This window comes from Somniosus microcephalus, chromosome 22 (assembly GCF_052327205.1).
Source record: "Somniosus microcephalus isolate GS21.2 chromosome 22, FLI_Smic_1.0, whole genome shotgun sequence".
Lineage (NCBI taxonomy): Eukaryota > Metazoa > Chordata > Chondrichthyes > Squaliformes > Somniosidae > Somniosus > Somniosus microcephalus.
The window spans coordinates 10027492-10044164 of NC_141008.1; the positions used below are offsets into that span (position 1 = coordinate 10027492).

At 46.4% G+C, this 16673-nt stretch overlaps 1 protein-coding gene across 3 annotated transcripts in view; it reads right to left on the minus strand.

The window, feature by feature from the left end:
• The window catches only part of LOC147102026 (phosphorylase b kinase gamma catalytic chain, skeletal muscle/heart isoform-like), a 129770-nt gene that overhangs the window by 97110 nt on the left and 15987 nt on the right, over positions 1-16673 (minus strand). For all 3 annotated transcript variants that reach the window (XM_085964168.1, XM_085964169.1, XM_085964170.1), the window contains exon 2: positions 6845-7000. In XM_085964168.1, coding sequence (XP_085820294.1) covers positions 6845-6927 — 83 coding nt within the window. In that variant the 5' untranslated portion in view covers positions 6928-7000. The remainder of the gene's footprint in view (positions 1-6844; positions 7001-16673) is intronic.

A 16673-nucleotide genomic window follows, 5' to 3' on the forward strand; every position in this document is an offset into this window, starting at 1 on the left:
AGAACTTATGGTAGTAGTTTACCAGCCCGAGAAACGACCTCAGTTGTGACACATTTTCCGGTGCTGGAGCCTTGACTACTGCCTCAATCTTCTCTGGGGACTTATGTAACCCCTCTTTATCGATAACGTGGCCACAATACGAGATCTGTTTTCTAAAAAACTCGCATTTGGGGCGGTTAGCTCGGAGCCCATATTCCTGCAATCTAGTGAGCACCTGCTCCAGGTTGGCAAGGTGATCACTATCATTTTCGCCCGTGACCAGGATGTCGTCCAAATAACACTGGGTCCCTGGGATCCCTTGCAGGACTTGTTCCATTGCCCTCTGCCAAATAGCCGGAGCTGATGCTACCCCGAATACCAGCCGGTTGTATTGGTAGAGACCTTTATGGGTGTTGATTGTGAGGTATTTTTTTGATGCTTCTTCTACCTCCATTTGCAGATACGCCTGGGCCAGATCAATCTTAGTGAAGTGTTTCCCTCCAGATAGCGAGGCGAAAATATCTTCAATCCGCGGAAGTGGATATTGTACGGTGTGAAGGACCGGGTTCACTGTTACCTTAAAGTCCCCACAGATGCGAACCTTCCTTGGTTCCCCAGGCGTGCTGCTCAACGGCTTTTTCATCACAGGGACGATGGGTGTAGCCCACTCGCTCCAGTCTACCTTGGACAGTACACCTGAACGTTCCAGACTCTCCAGCTCTGCTTCGACGGTTGGGCAGATCGCATAAGGTGCCGGCCTGGCCTTAAAAAATTTTGGGCTTGCGTTTTCTTCAATTTTAGTCGTCGCTGTCATGCCTTTTAGTGTTCCGAGTCCTTGCTGGAACACTTCTTTCGCGTCAGTTAGGATCTTTGACAGTCGCCCAGGTGTGATGTCGTCATCCTTTTTGTCAGCCACAGTCAGTGCCTGTATGGAATGCCAATCCAGTTGTATTTTCCGGATCCATTCACGTCCCAGTAATGGTGGTCCTCCATCTTGTAATACATACAGGTCTAGTTTTGGTGTTTCCTTACCGTTATATATTACGGTCACCCTTATTTTTCCTTTGGGGTAGACTTTTTGCCCCGTGTACGTCTTCAAAATAATTTTTGTGTCTCTCAAAGGCATGTGTGAGAATAGCCGCTCGTAGTCCCGTCAGTTTATGACTGTTAGGGCTGATCCTGTGTCCAATTCCATCTTTACCTGGACTCCTGCTATCTTGAGAGTGACCCAAATGGTTCGGTGATCCTCCGTTGTGATCACATTATGTAGTTTCAGGCAACTCAGTTCCCTGCTTTCGGAGTCGTTATCACTCTTTTGTTCATCTGACCTATTCTCCGTCATCTTATGTACCTTCTTGTACTTTTCTTTGGTAGGTTTCCTGCAGACTCGTGCCATGTGTCCTACTTTTCCACACTGTCTGCACACTTTGTCTTTGAACCAGCAATCATTCTGGTCGTGTGTTGTTCTGCTGCAGCGATAGCACTTCTCTGTTCCATATGACATATCGTTTGTGCCATATTCTTGCGGTCTCTGTTGTATCTCTGCAGCGCCCTGTGCTGCTGCTTCATATGATACCGCAATGCTGAAAGCCTTTTCCAGCATAAGGTCCTTTTCAGATAAAAGCCGTTTCTGGGTTCCTTCACTTTGAAGCCCACACACAAACTTGTCCCTTAACGTATCTGCCAGTCCCGCCCCAAACTGGCAGTGTTTCGATAGTTTGCGCAGTTCTGTTAAATAATCAGCATTGCTTTCATCCTTATGCTGGTTCCGTTTGTGAAACTTGAATCTTTCTGCTATCAGCAGCGGTGTGGGGTTTAAAGGTTCCTGTAGTATCGTTACTATGTCTTCAAAACTCTTTTCCATTGGCTTCATTGGGGTTACTAGATTTCGTAATAAACCATACGTCTTTGCACCCATTAAATTTAACAATACCGACGCTTTCTTGTCATCTGACACCTCATTTGCCTTGCAGTATACCTCTATTCGTTCGACATATGTAGTCCAATCTTCGACTTCATTGTCAAATGCGGTGATACTGCCACTCTTCGGCATTTTGGGTGTGGCTTAAAATGGCGTCTCCCAATGGCTTAAAATGGCGTCTCCCGTGCTTTCCTTCCTCCCCCGCTGCTGCCAACGCCGCTCCCGGCGGTTCTCGTGGCAATGGCGGCGCCCTGTAGGTTTCGCACGCTTCTCCTGCGCTGCTGCCAACGCCACTCTCGGCGGTCCTCGTGACAATGGCGGCGTCTCGCGGGTTTCTGCGCGTCTCTCTCCCTCTCTTCGACGCTGCTCGGCCCCTGAACGCCGGCTGCGCCCTGTGCGCTCTGTCCTCTCTCTCTCTCCCCCGTCGACGCTGCTCGGCCCTTTGCTGTGCCGCTCGGTCGGGCTCTAGCCCACCGCTGTCCGGGAAGGGTCTGCGCACTACATGTTGCCAGCCCGTTTCGCTGGACCACCTCGACTGGAAAGCCAAGCCTGGCTCTCGACAGCCTCCCCCGCAATTCTCGAGTCTCTGCTGGATGACTGGGCGGTTGCCCGTGGTCGACGCCCAAGTCTCTGGCCTTGACCTCCAATCCACTGATCTCCAGGAACGAATCCCCGGGAGGTGATGCAGAGTTGCAGGTAGGTTCGAACTTGCCTTGTCGCCAATGTTGTGTCCGTGTATAATAAGACACAGACTGCAGGAGAACGGTACAACAGGTGTTTACTCAACGTGGCTCACACTGGAACTGATCTGTACAGATTACTACTCAGTGCTATATACAGGTGTGGTCACTGCCGGTACTGCAGTATACATGAGCTGTAAAAGATAGTTCCCCCCTTAAAGGTATATACATTACAGTGCGGGGCGGCCGCCTTTTTTGGCGGCCGCCTGCCAGCACCTCCGTCCCCGGCCTCCTGACCCCCCCGCCGCGGCATTGCCAGCTGTTTCCCGAGAGCCCGGCACTTCTCCTCGGTGCCAGGCTCTTTTGCCGGCACTCGCGATCGGGGATCGCGCTGTTGCAGGTCCCTCCCCTTTAACAATGGGAGGAAGGCCTGCAGTGCCGCAGCGTGTGGCGCTACGGCACGTTGCGCTGCGATATTCAGTTTCAGCGCCCTAAGAGGGACGCGGAGCGCCTCGAGCCTTGCCCCGTCTCCCTCTAGGGGCGCTGAAACTGAATTTCTGACGTTCGCTAATGCTCCGAACGCTGCGCAAAAATCAGCGCCCAGGCGAACTTGTCGCCACTTTGGCGCCTTAACCCAATTTCTCCCCCGAAACATGACCGTCATTGCTAGTGTTGCAGCTCCTGCCACCTGAGTGGGAGAGCGGAGTGGGGAGCCCCGCCTAGTCTGTCTGAGGGGAGTGGGGAGCCCCGCTCACAGTCTGTCTGAGGGGAGTGGGGGCCCCGCCCACAGTCAGTCTGAGGGGAGTGGGGAGCCCCGCCCACAGTCTGTCTGAGGGGAGTGGGGGCCCCGCCCAGTCAGTCTGAGGGGAGTGGGGAGCGCCGCCCAGTCTGTCTGAGGGGAGTGGGGAGCCCCGCCCACAGTCTGTCTGAGGGGAGTGGGGGCCCCGCTCACAGTCTGTCTGAGGGGAGTGGGGAGCCCCGCTCAAAGTCAGTCTGAGGGGAGTGGGGGCCCTGCTCAGTCTGTCTGAGGGGAGTGGGGGCCCCGCCCACAGTCTGTCTGAGGGGAGTGGGGAGCCCCGCCCAGTCTGTCTGAGGGGAGTGGGGGCCCCGCCCACAGTCTGTCTGAGGGGAGTGGGGGCCCCGCCCAGTCTGTCTGAGGGGAGTGGGGGCCCCGCCCACAGTCTGTCTGAGGGGAGTGGGGGCCCCGCCCACAGTCTGTCTGAGGGGAGTGGGGGCCCTGCCCACAGTCTGTCTGAGGGGAGTGGGGGCCCTGCCCACAGTCTGTCTGAGGGGAGTGGGGCCCCCGCCCACAGTCTGTCTGAGGGGGTGGGGTCCTTTTCTATGGCCTTATTAACCTGTGTTGCCACTTTAGATGATTTGTGTATCTGTATCCCCAGATCCCTCTGTTCCTACCCCATTTAGACTCTTATTTTCCAAGGTGTGTGTGGCTCCTTATTCTTCCAAAATGCACCACCTCACACCTATCTATATTGAAGTTTATTTGCCAATTACTCACCCATTCTGCAAGTTTATCAATGTCTTCCTGTATTCTGTCACAGTCCTCCTCTGTATTAACTACACCCCCAAATTTGGTGTCATCCGCAAATTTTTAAATTGTACTTACAATTCCCGAGTTCAAACTGTTTACGTAAATGGTGAACAATTGTGCTCCCAGCACCAATCCCTGTAGAACACCACTTCCTACCTTTTGCCAATCTGAGTAACTATCTTTAACCCCTCCTCTCTGTTTTCTGTTTTGTAGCCAGTTTGCGATCCATTCTGCTACCCTTAGTCATGAGTCTACAATGTGGTACATTATCAAAGGTCTTTTGGAAATCCAAATATATGATGTCTACTACATTACCCTTATTATCTACCCTTTTTGTTACTCCTTCAAAAAATTCAATAAGGTTGGTCAAGCATGATCTTCCCTTTTGGAATCCTTGCTGACCACACTTTAGTATATTTTCAGTTTCTAGATGTTTTTCTATTACATCTTTGAGTCAGGATTCCTACCACTGATGTTAAGCTAATTGTTCTAAAATTTGCTGGATGTGTTTTATCTCCCTTTTAAATATAGAAATCACATTAGCTGTTCGCCAGTCCTTTGGCACTATTCCCTTTTCTAATGAATTACTATATATTAGTGCCTCTACTATAGTGCCTTTAACTCTTTTTGACACAGTACTTATGGTGGGTCTGAAGAGAATTGAACACAGTGCTCAAGGTGTGTTCAGACCAGAACTAGACACAGAACTAAAGGTGCAGCCTGACCAGAACTGGACCCAGTACATTACGTGCAGCCTGACCAGAACTGGACCCAGTACTCAAGATGGGTCTGACCAAAACTGGATACAGTACTCAAGGAAGGTCTAACCAGTACTGGACATGGTACTCAAGGGGTAGTCTGACCAGAACTGGATGCAGTACTCATGGTGGGTCTGACCAGCACTGGACTAAGTATTGAAGGTGGGTCTGACCAGAACTGGATGCAGTACTCATGGTGGGTCTGACCAGCACTGGACTAAGTATTGAAGGTGGGTCTGACCAGCACTGGATGCAGTAATCATGGTGGGTATGACCAGCACTGGACTAAGTATTGAAGGTGGGTCTGACCAGAACTGGATGCAGTACTCAAGGTGGGTCTGAGCAGAACAGAATTAAGGGGTCAAGGTGCAGTCTGAGCAGAACTGGACACGGTATTCAAGCTGGGTCTAACCAGAATTGGACACAGTACAGGAAACTCTCGATTTACCGGCACCTAAATAACCGGAAATCTCTGTTAACCGGCAAAATGTAGGAGTAGGTTCAGGTAAGTTTTACTTCATATTAGTGGCCGTTCCTGGATCTGTGGCCGTGTAACTGGGGTTCCTGCACCTGTTGCTATACAACAGGGACGCCTGGATCTGTGGCCGGGGTTCCTGCACCTGTTGCTATGCAACAGGGACGCCTGGATCTGTGGCCGTGTACGCGGCTCTCGTATCTTTTACTATACCTCTCTGTAATCCGGACTTTTTGATAAACTGGCACCACGCCAGTCCCATTGGTGCCGGATAAAAAAGAGTTTCCTGTATTGAAGGTGGGTCTGACCAGAACAGGACACAGTACTCAAGATGCAGTCTGGAATGTTAAGAGATGTAACAGGTTTTAAGCAAGTACAGAGGTAGAGAAAGGGGGGAGGGGAGGAAAGAACAAAAGGGATTAAACACGAGAAGAGAAACAGAAAGCAATGAAGGTGAACAAGGTAAAACAGACTTGCTTAAAACCTGTTACATCTCTAACTTTTTCCAGTTCTGATGATAGGTCATCGACTTGAAACGTTAACTCTGTTTCTCTCTCCACAGATGTTGCCTGACTTGCTGAGCATTTCCAGCATTTTCTGTTTTTATTTCAGGTTTGCAGCATCCACAGTATTTTGCTTTTGTATGTCCTCCTGGAGACTTTCTATCCTTCTTATTGTTTACTACATTTCCGAGTTTCGTGTCATCTGTAAACTTTGGAATTATGCCCTGTATACCCAAGTCCAGGTCATTAACATACATCAAAGAGCAGTGGTCCCAATACCGACCCCTAGGGAACACCACTGTTTACTCCCCTGCAGTCTAAGAAACAACCATTCACCAGTACATTCTGCTTTCTGTCGCTTAGCCAATTTCATATCCACACTGCCACTGTCCCACGGGCTTCAATTTTGCTAACAATCTTGGAATTCTTGAACAAATGCAGAAATCAGCACAATGGTTGTCCAGGAAACTTCACTGTGTCATGGGATCCATGGTTACTAATACCGAAGCCCATCGGTGGAGAATGAGGCAAGGAGCTACCCCACCTGCAGTGAATTGGCTCTAAGCCACTATTCAAGAACCTTGCTTAGCAACACAGTCAGAGTTCTTGGAATGGGTTTCCTACATCACTGACTCAAGGGTCAGAGGGTACACAGCCACGGTGGAATGAACAAATTAAACAAAACAAGATGACTGGAGGGGTCTATACAGTCAAACCTGATGTGATTAATCTCCCAGTTAGTGATTAAAAGCTTGGTTTTGGTCTCATTCAGCTCCCATTTTAAGTACTCTTTTTCCCAGATAAAAATGTACTTAATCTCAGCTCAGTCGGAGATGGAAAGAGGAATTTGTATGATCAGGAATATAAAGAGCCGTGGAGTTTGCAACTTTTGCTGAGTGCACAGTTTGATTCTACAATTACTGGGAAACATTTTACTGCAATGGTATTAAACACTTGGAACAAAGCCTGCGAGTATTACCGGCCAAGAATGTCCTTTGCATCATATTTGCTGTAAAATTCCTGGGCTCCTTCCCAGTCTGGTATCTCTTCCTCACGGGTCATGGTGTCCTGCTCGTGCGAGTAGCTGTGCTCTCGAGGTCAGCAACTGTGATATCCTTATCGTGGCATCAATTAACTAGCAAAGAATCAAACAAATCAAACACATTAAAGAACATCAACAGTGCAGGTGACTGCATGCATCTGGCATGACAACAACTTACAAGAGAATGGTACATAAAATCTCCTCACTAGACATTGCAGTGTGTATGTTAATACCTGAACTGGAATAGGACCAAAGTCTTGGCAGAAAAGATAAATTGGGCTGTGTGTATGTATGTATGTGTGTGTATGTACGTGTGTGCATGGTTAGAGTTAAACAGAAAAAAAGCTGTTACATTGCTGGCTGTTTACTATAGACCCCCAAACAGTGAGGAGATAGAGGATAAATTTGTAGGAACATTTCAGAGAAATGTAAAAATAATAGAGCAGTGAGAGTCGGGGACTTCAATTACCCCAATATAGACTGGGGGGGGGGGAAACAGAGTAAAGGGCAAGGAGGGTGAAGAATTCCTAAAATGTGTACAAGAGAACTTCCTTAATCAGTGTGTTTCTAAGCTAACGAGGAAGCAGTGCTGAATCTTCTGCACCTTCTCTACAACCTTGACATCCTTCCTAAAATGTGGTGCCCAGAATTGAACACAACACTCCAGCTGAGGCCTAACCAGGGATTTAGAAAGGTTCATCATAACTTCCTTGCTTTTGTACTCGATGCTTCTGCTCATAAAGGATCCCGTTTGCTTTTTTAACAGCCTTCTCAACTCGCCCTGCCAGCTTCAAAGATTTGTGTACGTACACCCCCGGGTCTCTCTGTTCCTGCCCCCCCTTTAAAATTGTACCATTTAGTTCATATCGCCTCTCCTCATTTTTCCTACCGAAATGTATCATTTCACAGCGTTAAATTTCATCTGCCACGGGTCTGCCCATTTCACCATCTGGTCTGCAGCCTCCTGAAGTCTGTTACTATCCTCTTCATTACTATATTTCTGAGTTTTGTGTCATCTGCAAACTTTGAAATTCTGCCCTGTATTCCCAAATGCAGGTCATTAATATATATCAAAAAGTAAGAAGTCACACAACACCAGGTTATAGTCCAACAGCTTTATTTGAAATCACAAGCTTTCGGAGCGCGCTTGTGATTTCAAATAAAGCTGTTGGACTATAACCTGGTGTTGTGTGACTTCTTACATTTGTCCACCCCAGTCCAACTCCGGCATCTCCACACTATATCAAAAAGAGCAGTGGTCCTAACACTGACTCCTGGGGAAATCCACTGTATACCTCCCTCCAGTCTGATAAACAAGCGTTCACCACTCCTCTCTGTTTTCTGACCTGTAGCCAATGTTGTATCCTTGCTGCCCCTGTCCCTTTAATCCCATGGGCTTTTATTTTGCTAACAAATCTATTATGTGGTACTTTGTTTGAACTCCTTTTGAAAGTCCATGTACACAACATCAACCGCATTACCCTCATCAACCGCCTCTGTTACTTCATCAAAGAACTCGATCAAGTTAGTCAAACACATTTTGCCTTTAACAAGTCCGTGCTGACTTTCATTTATTAGCCCATAGTTTTCCAAATGCCAATTAATTTTGTCCTGGATTATTGTCTCTCAATGTTTCCCCACCACGGACGTTAAGCTAACTGGCCTGTAGTTGCCAGATTTGTCCCCCTCCCCTTTTTTAAACGGGTGTGACATTTGGAATACTCCAGTCCTCTGGCACCACCCCCGTGGCCAAGGGGGATTGGAAGATTGTGGCCAGAGCCTCTGCTATTCCCACCATTACTTCCCTCAGTAACCTGCGATGCATCCCATCCGGACCGGGTGACTTTTCTACTTCCACTGCCTCCTCCTTTACTGCTACATTGGCAGCATCCTCTTCTCCAGTGAAGACAGATGCAAAGTACTCATTTAGTGCCTCAGCCATGCCCTCTGCCTCCACAAGATAATCCCCTTTTTGGTCCCTAATCGGCCCCACCCTTTCTTTGGCTACCCTTTTATTATTTGTGTTTATAAAAGGCTTTTGGGTTCCCTTTTATGTCAGCCGCTAATCTATTCTCATACTCTCTCTTTGCCCCAGTTATTCCCTTTCATAGATCTCCTCTGTACTTTCTATATTCAGCTGTATTATTAACCTTACAATTGTCATAAGCCTCCTTTTTCTGTCTCATTTAAACCTCTATCTCTTTAGTCATCCAGGGAGCTCTAGCATTGGAGGCCCTTCCTTTCCCCCCCATGGGAATGTGTCTACTTGGTGAAGGTAGTGCAATAGATGTTGTATTTACGGACGTTCAAAGGCCATTTGATAAAGTACAGACTTATTTGGAAAATAGATGCACGTTATTAAAGGGACGGTGGTATCTTGGGTATATAACTGGCTAAAGGGCAGGAGGCAGAGAGCAGTGATGAACCAAGATTTTTCTGACTGGAGGGAAGTGTGCAGTGGAGTCCCCTAGGGGTCGGTATTAGGGCCATTGCTTTTCTTGTTATATATAAGACCTGGACTTAGGTAAAGGGAGTGCAATTTCATAGTTTGAGGATGATACAATACTTGGCAACGTAGTAAATAGTGAGCAGGATAGTAACAGACTTCAGGAGGACAAAGACAGACTGGTGAAATGGGCAGACACACGGCAGATGCAATTTAATGTGGGTAAGTGTGAAGCGATGCACTTTGGGAGAAACAACATGGAGAGGCAGTATAATCCAAATGGTAATATTTTGAGGGTGTGCAAGAGCAGAGGGACCTGGGGGCATATTCACAAATCTTTGAAGGTGGCAGGACAAGTTGATGAGACAGTTAAGAAATCGTACGGGATACTTGGCTCTGTAAATAGGGGCATTGAATACAAAAACAAGGAAGTCGTGCTAAACCTTTACAAAACACTGGTTAGGCTCAGCTGGAGTATTGTGCACAGTTCTGGGCCCCTCACTTTCAGAAGGATGTCAAGACCTTGGACAGGGTACAGAGGGGGTTTACTGGGATGATTCCAGGAACGAGCAACTTCAGTTATGTGGAGATTGAGGGAGCTGGGATTGTTCTCCTTAGAGCAGAGAAGGTTAAGGGGAGACCTAATAGAGGTGTTTAAAATCATGAGGGGTTTTGATAGAGCAAGTAGGGAGAAACTGTTTCCTCTGACAAGTGGGTCAGTAACCACAGATCACAGATATTAAATAATTGGCAATAGAACGAGAGGGGAAATGACGAGACATTTTTTTCACACAGAGGGTTGTTAAGATCTGGAACGCACGACCTGAAAGGGTGGTGGAATCAGATTCCACGGGAAATTTCAGAAGACAACTGGACATGTGCTTCAAGAGGACTAATTTGCAGGGTTATAGGGAAAACGCTGGGGTGTGGGACAGGATCGGACAGCTCTCTCAAAGAGCCGGCACAGGCACAGTGGGCCGAAGGGCCTCTATCTGCACTGTGGGGTCTGTGTGATTCTGTGTGTGTGTGAATTGGACAGCTCTCTCAAAGAGCCGGCACAGGCACAGTGGGCCGAAGGGCCTCTATCTGCACTGTGGGGTCTGTGTGATTCTGTGTGTGTGTGAATTGGAGAGCTCTCTCAAAGAGCCGGCACAGGCACAGTGGGCTGTATGATTCTATGATGCTATACTCCCACCGCCACACACATACCCACAGCTCAATTCAACCTCTCGGCTAGGAATTTGGTCCCATTCCAGTTCAGGCATTGCATACATACAAACACACGCGTGCGCATACATAACATGCATATACATACAAACACGCACACAAACACCTACACATATACCCACACATCCACAGCACAATTTATCCTACACACACACAGAAACATAAACAGACACAAAAACATACACATATATACAAACACACACATAACATGTACACAGATACACATGCTCACATGTGTGCGTGTGTGTCAATACCTGAACTAGAATGGGTCCAAAGTCCTGATGGAAAGGATAAATTGGACTGTGGATGTGCGTCTTTGTGTGGGCGTGTGTGTATGTTTTTGTGTGTTGTGTGTGTGTGCATGCTTGTTGTGTGTATGTTTGCAATACCTGAATTAGAATGTGACCAAAGTCATACCGGAAAGGATTAACTGAGCTGTTGGTGTGTGTATGTTTGTGTGCATGTGTTTGTGTGTATTTGTTGTGTGCATGTGTTTGTGTGTATTTGTTGTGTGCATGTGTTTGTGTGCATGTGTTTGTGTGCATGTGTTTGTGTGCATGTGTTTGTGTGTATTTGTTGTGTGCATGTGTTTGTGTGTATTTGTTGTGTGCATGTGTTTGTGTGTATTTGTTGTGTGCATGTGTTTGTGTGTGTGAACACCTGAATTGGAATGCAACTAAATTCCTAGAGGAAAAGATGAATTTTGCTGTGGAAGTGTGCGGTTGTGTGTGTGTGTATAGGTGTATTTATGCATGTGTATGATTTGTTTGTGTGCGTCAATTGCTGAACTGGAAAGGGACCAAAGTCCTAGCAGAAAGGATGAATTGTGCTGTACATATCTGTATGTATGAGTGTGTGTGTGTGTGTACAGTTTTTTTATGTGTCCGCGCATGTGTATGTATGTGTATGCAATACCTGAACTAGAATGGGACCAAAGTCATACTGGAATGAATGAATTGGGCTGTGGATGTGTGTATGGTGTGTGCGTGTGGTTTGTGTGTGTGTGGTTTGTGTGTGTGTATGGTTTGTGTTTGTGTGTGTGTGTGTGTGTTTGTGTATGGCTTGTGTTTGTGTGTGTGTGGTTTGTGTATGTGTGCGTGTGGTTTGTGTGTGTGTGGTTTGTGTGTGTGTATGGTTTGTGTGTGTGTGTTTGTGTCTGTGTGTGTGTATGGCTTGTGTTTGTGTGTGTGTGGTTTGTGTATGTGTGTGTGTGTGGTTTGTGTGTGGTGTGTATGTGTGTTTGTGTGTGTATGATGTGTGTGTGTATGGTGTGTATGTGTGTTTGTGTGTGTATGATGTGTGTGTGTTTGTGTGTGTATGATGTGTGTGTGTGTGGTTTGTGTGTGTGTGTGTGGTTTGTGTATGTGTGTGTGTGTGTGTATGATGTGTGTGTGTGTATGATGTGTGTTTGTGTGTGTGTGTGTGTGTGGTTTGTGTTTGTGTGTGTATGTGTATGGTGTGTGTGTGTATGGTGTTTGTGTGTGTATGATGTGTGTGTGGCTAAAGTTGAAGCTCAAGGAATTGAGGGCAGGCTCTCTAATTGACAGGATGTGATTCGTGATGTCCCACAAGGATCTGTGTTGGGGCCTCAGCTATTCACTGTATTTATTAAAGACTTGGATGACGGGGTAGAGAGCCACATATCCAAGTTTGATGATGACACCAAGATAGGCGGCATTGTAAGCAGTGTAGCTGGAAGCATAAAATTACAAAGAGATATTAATATATTAAGTGAATGGGCAAAACTGTGGCAAATGGATTTCAATATAGGCTTTCTAAATGGTGAAAAGCTAGAAACAGTGGAGGTTCAAAGAGACTTGGGGGTCCATGTACATAGATCATTAAAATGTCACGGACAGGTACAGAAAATAATCAAAAAAGCTAATGGGATGCTGGCCTTTCTATCTAGAGGACTAGAGTACAAGGGGGTTAGAAGTCATGCTACAGCTGTACAGCTTATGAAGGATATATTGGCCTTGGAGGGAGTGCAATGTAGATTTACTAGAATGGTTAAATTACGAGGAGAGATTACACAAACTAGGGTTGTATACTCTGGAATTTAAGAGGTTAAGGGGTGATTTGATTGAAGTTTTGAAGATATTAAGGGGAACTGATAGGATAGATAGAGAGAAACTATTTCCGCTGGTTGGGGATTTTAGGACTGGGGGCATTGTCTAAAAATTAGAGCCAGACCTTTCTGGAGTGAAGTTAAGAAACACTTCTACACACAAAGGGTGGTAGAAGTTTGGAACTCTTTTCCACAAACAGCAGTTTATGCTGGGTCAATTGTTAATTCTGAGATTGATAGATTTCTGTTAACCAGGGGCATTAAGGAATATGGGCCAAAGGCGGGTATATGGAGTTAGGTCACAGATCAGCGGGTGCGTGTGTGCATGTACGCATTACCTGAAATAGAATGGGACCAAAGTCCTACTGGAAAGGTTGAATTGGGCTGTGGATGTGTGTGTGTGTGTGTGTGTGTGTGTGTGTGTGTGTGTGTGTGTGTGTATGTATGTTGTAGTGTCCGTGTGTAGATAAAGACACTGAAGACAGGAGTTGGTTCATAGGTATTTACTAAGCAAGTCTGGGGGGGGGTCTAAAGGATATACACAATACACAGGCTTATATAGCCCAAGTGGCAATTACTGGCATTACGCACACCTGGGGCTCTTAAAGGCACATACACCACCATTGCTCTTAAAGGCACATACACCACAATTCCTCCCCTTCTAGCTAACTAGTACATCATATTTTAAGTAATTATTAATTAAATGTTATATGCAAAATAAGATACATTGCTGTATTAATTAATTATAAGTTAGTCTCTCAGGAGGCTTCCTGACTCGGTCCGGATAACGCCTCGGGGGTGTAGTAGTTTCTGGTGCTTTAGTAGGTTCTTCTGGCAAGGCTGATTCGGCTTGAATGCCAGTGTCGGGTTCATCGGGTTCCAGTCTCACCGGATCAGAGGTAGATATGGGTATATCTACTTCATCGTTAGATGTATAGAGTGGTGGTGTAGGTTGTCCCTTTTCGGATGACTTGATGATTTGGTCAGCATGGCGTCTTATTATGCTTTCTCCGATGTCCACGGTATACATCAGTGGTCCTAGTCGTGTGCAGATAGTTCCAGGCTGCCATTTCTCGGTACGGTAGTCCCGGGCCAAAACCGGTTGGCCTATCTGGAAGGTCCTAGTTGGCTTTTCATTCATGCCCTGAAATTGCCGGTTCTCCACGTCCCTTCGGATGTTGGGCTTGACCAAATCCAGCCGGCATCTTAGGTTTCTATTGTAGAACATCATGGCGGGAGTTTGGTTAGTAACCATATGTGTTGCATTCCTATATGCAAATAAGAAGTTATCCACCTTGTGCTGAAGTTTTATGTCTTCATTACTCATGGCCTTTATGGCCTTCTTGAAGGTCTGGACAAACCTTTCAGCCAATCCATTGGTGGCGGGATGGTATGGGGCGGACGTGTAGTGCTTTACCCCATTGTTCTTTAAGAACTTTCTGAATTCTTCGGACACAAATTGCGGTCCATTATCAGAACATATCTGTTCCGGCAGCCCATTCCTGGCAAATATGGTCCTTAATACTGTGATGGTTTTTTCCGTGGTGGTGGAGGACATCTTTATTACCTCCGGCCACTTGGAGTGTGCATCAACTGCGATTAGAAACATTGAGTCCATAAATGGACCAGCAAAGTCGATGTGCACCCTTTGCCAGGGAGATGAGGGCCACTCCCATGGATGTAGAGGGGCTTGTGGTGGAGCGTTTTGGACCTTCTGGCATCCTAGGCAGCTCTTGGTCATTTCTTCGATGTCTCCATCGATACCTGGCCACCATACAAACGCCCTAGCTAGGTTCTTCATTTTCACTCCACCCAGATGCCCCTCGTGAAGCTCCTTTAGCACTTTATCCTGGAGTTTGGGTGGAATCACCACTCTGGATCCACACATCAAGGTTCCTCGGCACACTGACAGCTGTTCTCTTCTTTGCGAGAATGCTGGCAACAGTGGCTCGCCATGTGCTGGCCATCCCTTCACTGTTAAATCGTAGACCCGTGAGAGAGTAGGGTCATTTCTTGTCTCCCTTTCAATGGCAGAATTTGTCACCGGTAGACATTCCACTATGGTAGAGTGGAATATCTCTACTGGGTCTACTGTAGGTGCCTCTTCTATCGTTGGCAACGGTAGGCGCGATAAACCGTCAGCATTCCCATGCTGTTTTGACCCTTTGTATTCAATGTTGTATTGGTGTGCCCCTAGAAAAAGGGACCACCTCTGTAGTCTTTGTGCCGTCATAATGGGGACACCTTTTTTAGGGTTGAATATGGAGATGAGGGGTTGATGGTCAGTCAGCAAGGTAAATTTTTGTCCGTGTAGGTAATGGTTGAATTTCTTCACTCCCCATACCAGGCTGAGTGCTTCCCTGTCTATTTGGGCATAGTTACGCTCAGCTGAGTTTAATGAGCGTGACGCAAAAGCTATCGGCCGTTCTGAGCCATCAGGGAATCTATGGGATAATACCGCTCCTATGCCGTAAGGGGATGCATCGCACGCCAGTCTGATTGGTAGTGATGGGTTGTAATGAGCCAAAACTTTCTCGGATGTGATTAAGTCTTTACATTTATGGAAGGCATGTTTACAGTCTTCGTTCCATTTCCAAATCACTCCTGTTTGTAGAAGATCATTAAGAGGGTGTAGAATAGTTGATAAGTTCGGTAAAAATTTATGATAGTAATTTATTAATCCCAGGAATGACCTTAATTGTGAAACATTTTCAGGTGCTGGGGCTTTTATAACTGCTTCAATTTTTTCAGGTGACTTATGCAACCCTTCCTTATTAATTATGTGGCCACAATATGATATCTGATTTTGGAAAAATTCGCACTTGGGGCGATTTGCTCGTAGGCCCCGTTCTTTCAGCCTAGTGAGCACCTGCTCCAAATTGGCAAGGTGCTCGTTGTCGTTTTCTCCTGTTATAAGGATGTCGTCTAGGTAGCATTGAGTCCCCGGAATCCCTTGCAGGACTTGCTCCATAGCTCTTTGCCAGATAGCTGGAGCTGATGCTACTCCAAAAACCAGTCGATTGTACTGGTACAGGCCTTTGTGTGTGTTTATTGTGAGATACTTTTTAGAGGTCTCCTCAACCTCCATCTGTAGATATGCCTGTGCCAAGTCAATTTTTGTGAAACGTTTCCCTCCGGATAGTGAGGCGAAAATATCTTCTATCCTCGGAAGAGGATACTGTACCGTGTGAAGGACCGGGTTTACAGTCACCTTAAAGTCCCCACAGATGCGAATTTTTCTCTGTTCCTCAGAGTTATTTTTCAATGCTTTTTTCATGACTGGAACGATGGGTGTTGCCCATTCGCTCCAATCTACTTTGGATAATACGCCTGCCTTTTCCAAATTCTCCAGCTCTGCCTCGACTGCCGGACGTATTGCGTATGGCACCGGTCTTGCCTTAAAAAATTTGGGAATTGCTGCATCTTCCACTTTTATTGAGGCGGTGATGCCTTTCAAGGTTCCTAGTTTCTCTTGAAACACTTCTTTGGTGTTGGCCAAGATGTCTTTTAATCGTTCAGGTATGATGTCATCATTGTTTTTTTCCTTACTGGTCACCGTCAGTGCCTGAATGGAGTGCCAGTCTAAACGTATCTTCCTTATCCATTCACGTCCCAACAACGGTGGACCACCATCTTGTAGAATGTATAAATACAACTTTTGTATTTCTTTGCCGTTGTATACCACAGGCACCCTTATTTTTCCTTTGGGGTAGACTTTCTGCCCCGTATATGTTTTTAAGATAATGGATGTGTCTTTTAGAGGTATATGCGAAAATAGCCTCTCGTAATCTCGTCGATTTATCACGGTTAGAGCTGATCCTGTATCTAGCTCCATTTTAACTGGGGACCCTGCTATTGTGAGGGTAACCCAAATGGTTTGGTAATCTTCATTGGCAATTACATTGTGTAATTTGAGAGAGCTTAGTCTCTTGTTCCCAGAGTCGCTATCGCTCTTCTGGTCTTTGGAGCTACTGTCCGTCATCATTTGTACCTTTCTGTGCTTTTCCTTATTGATTCTTTTCCCG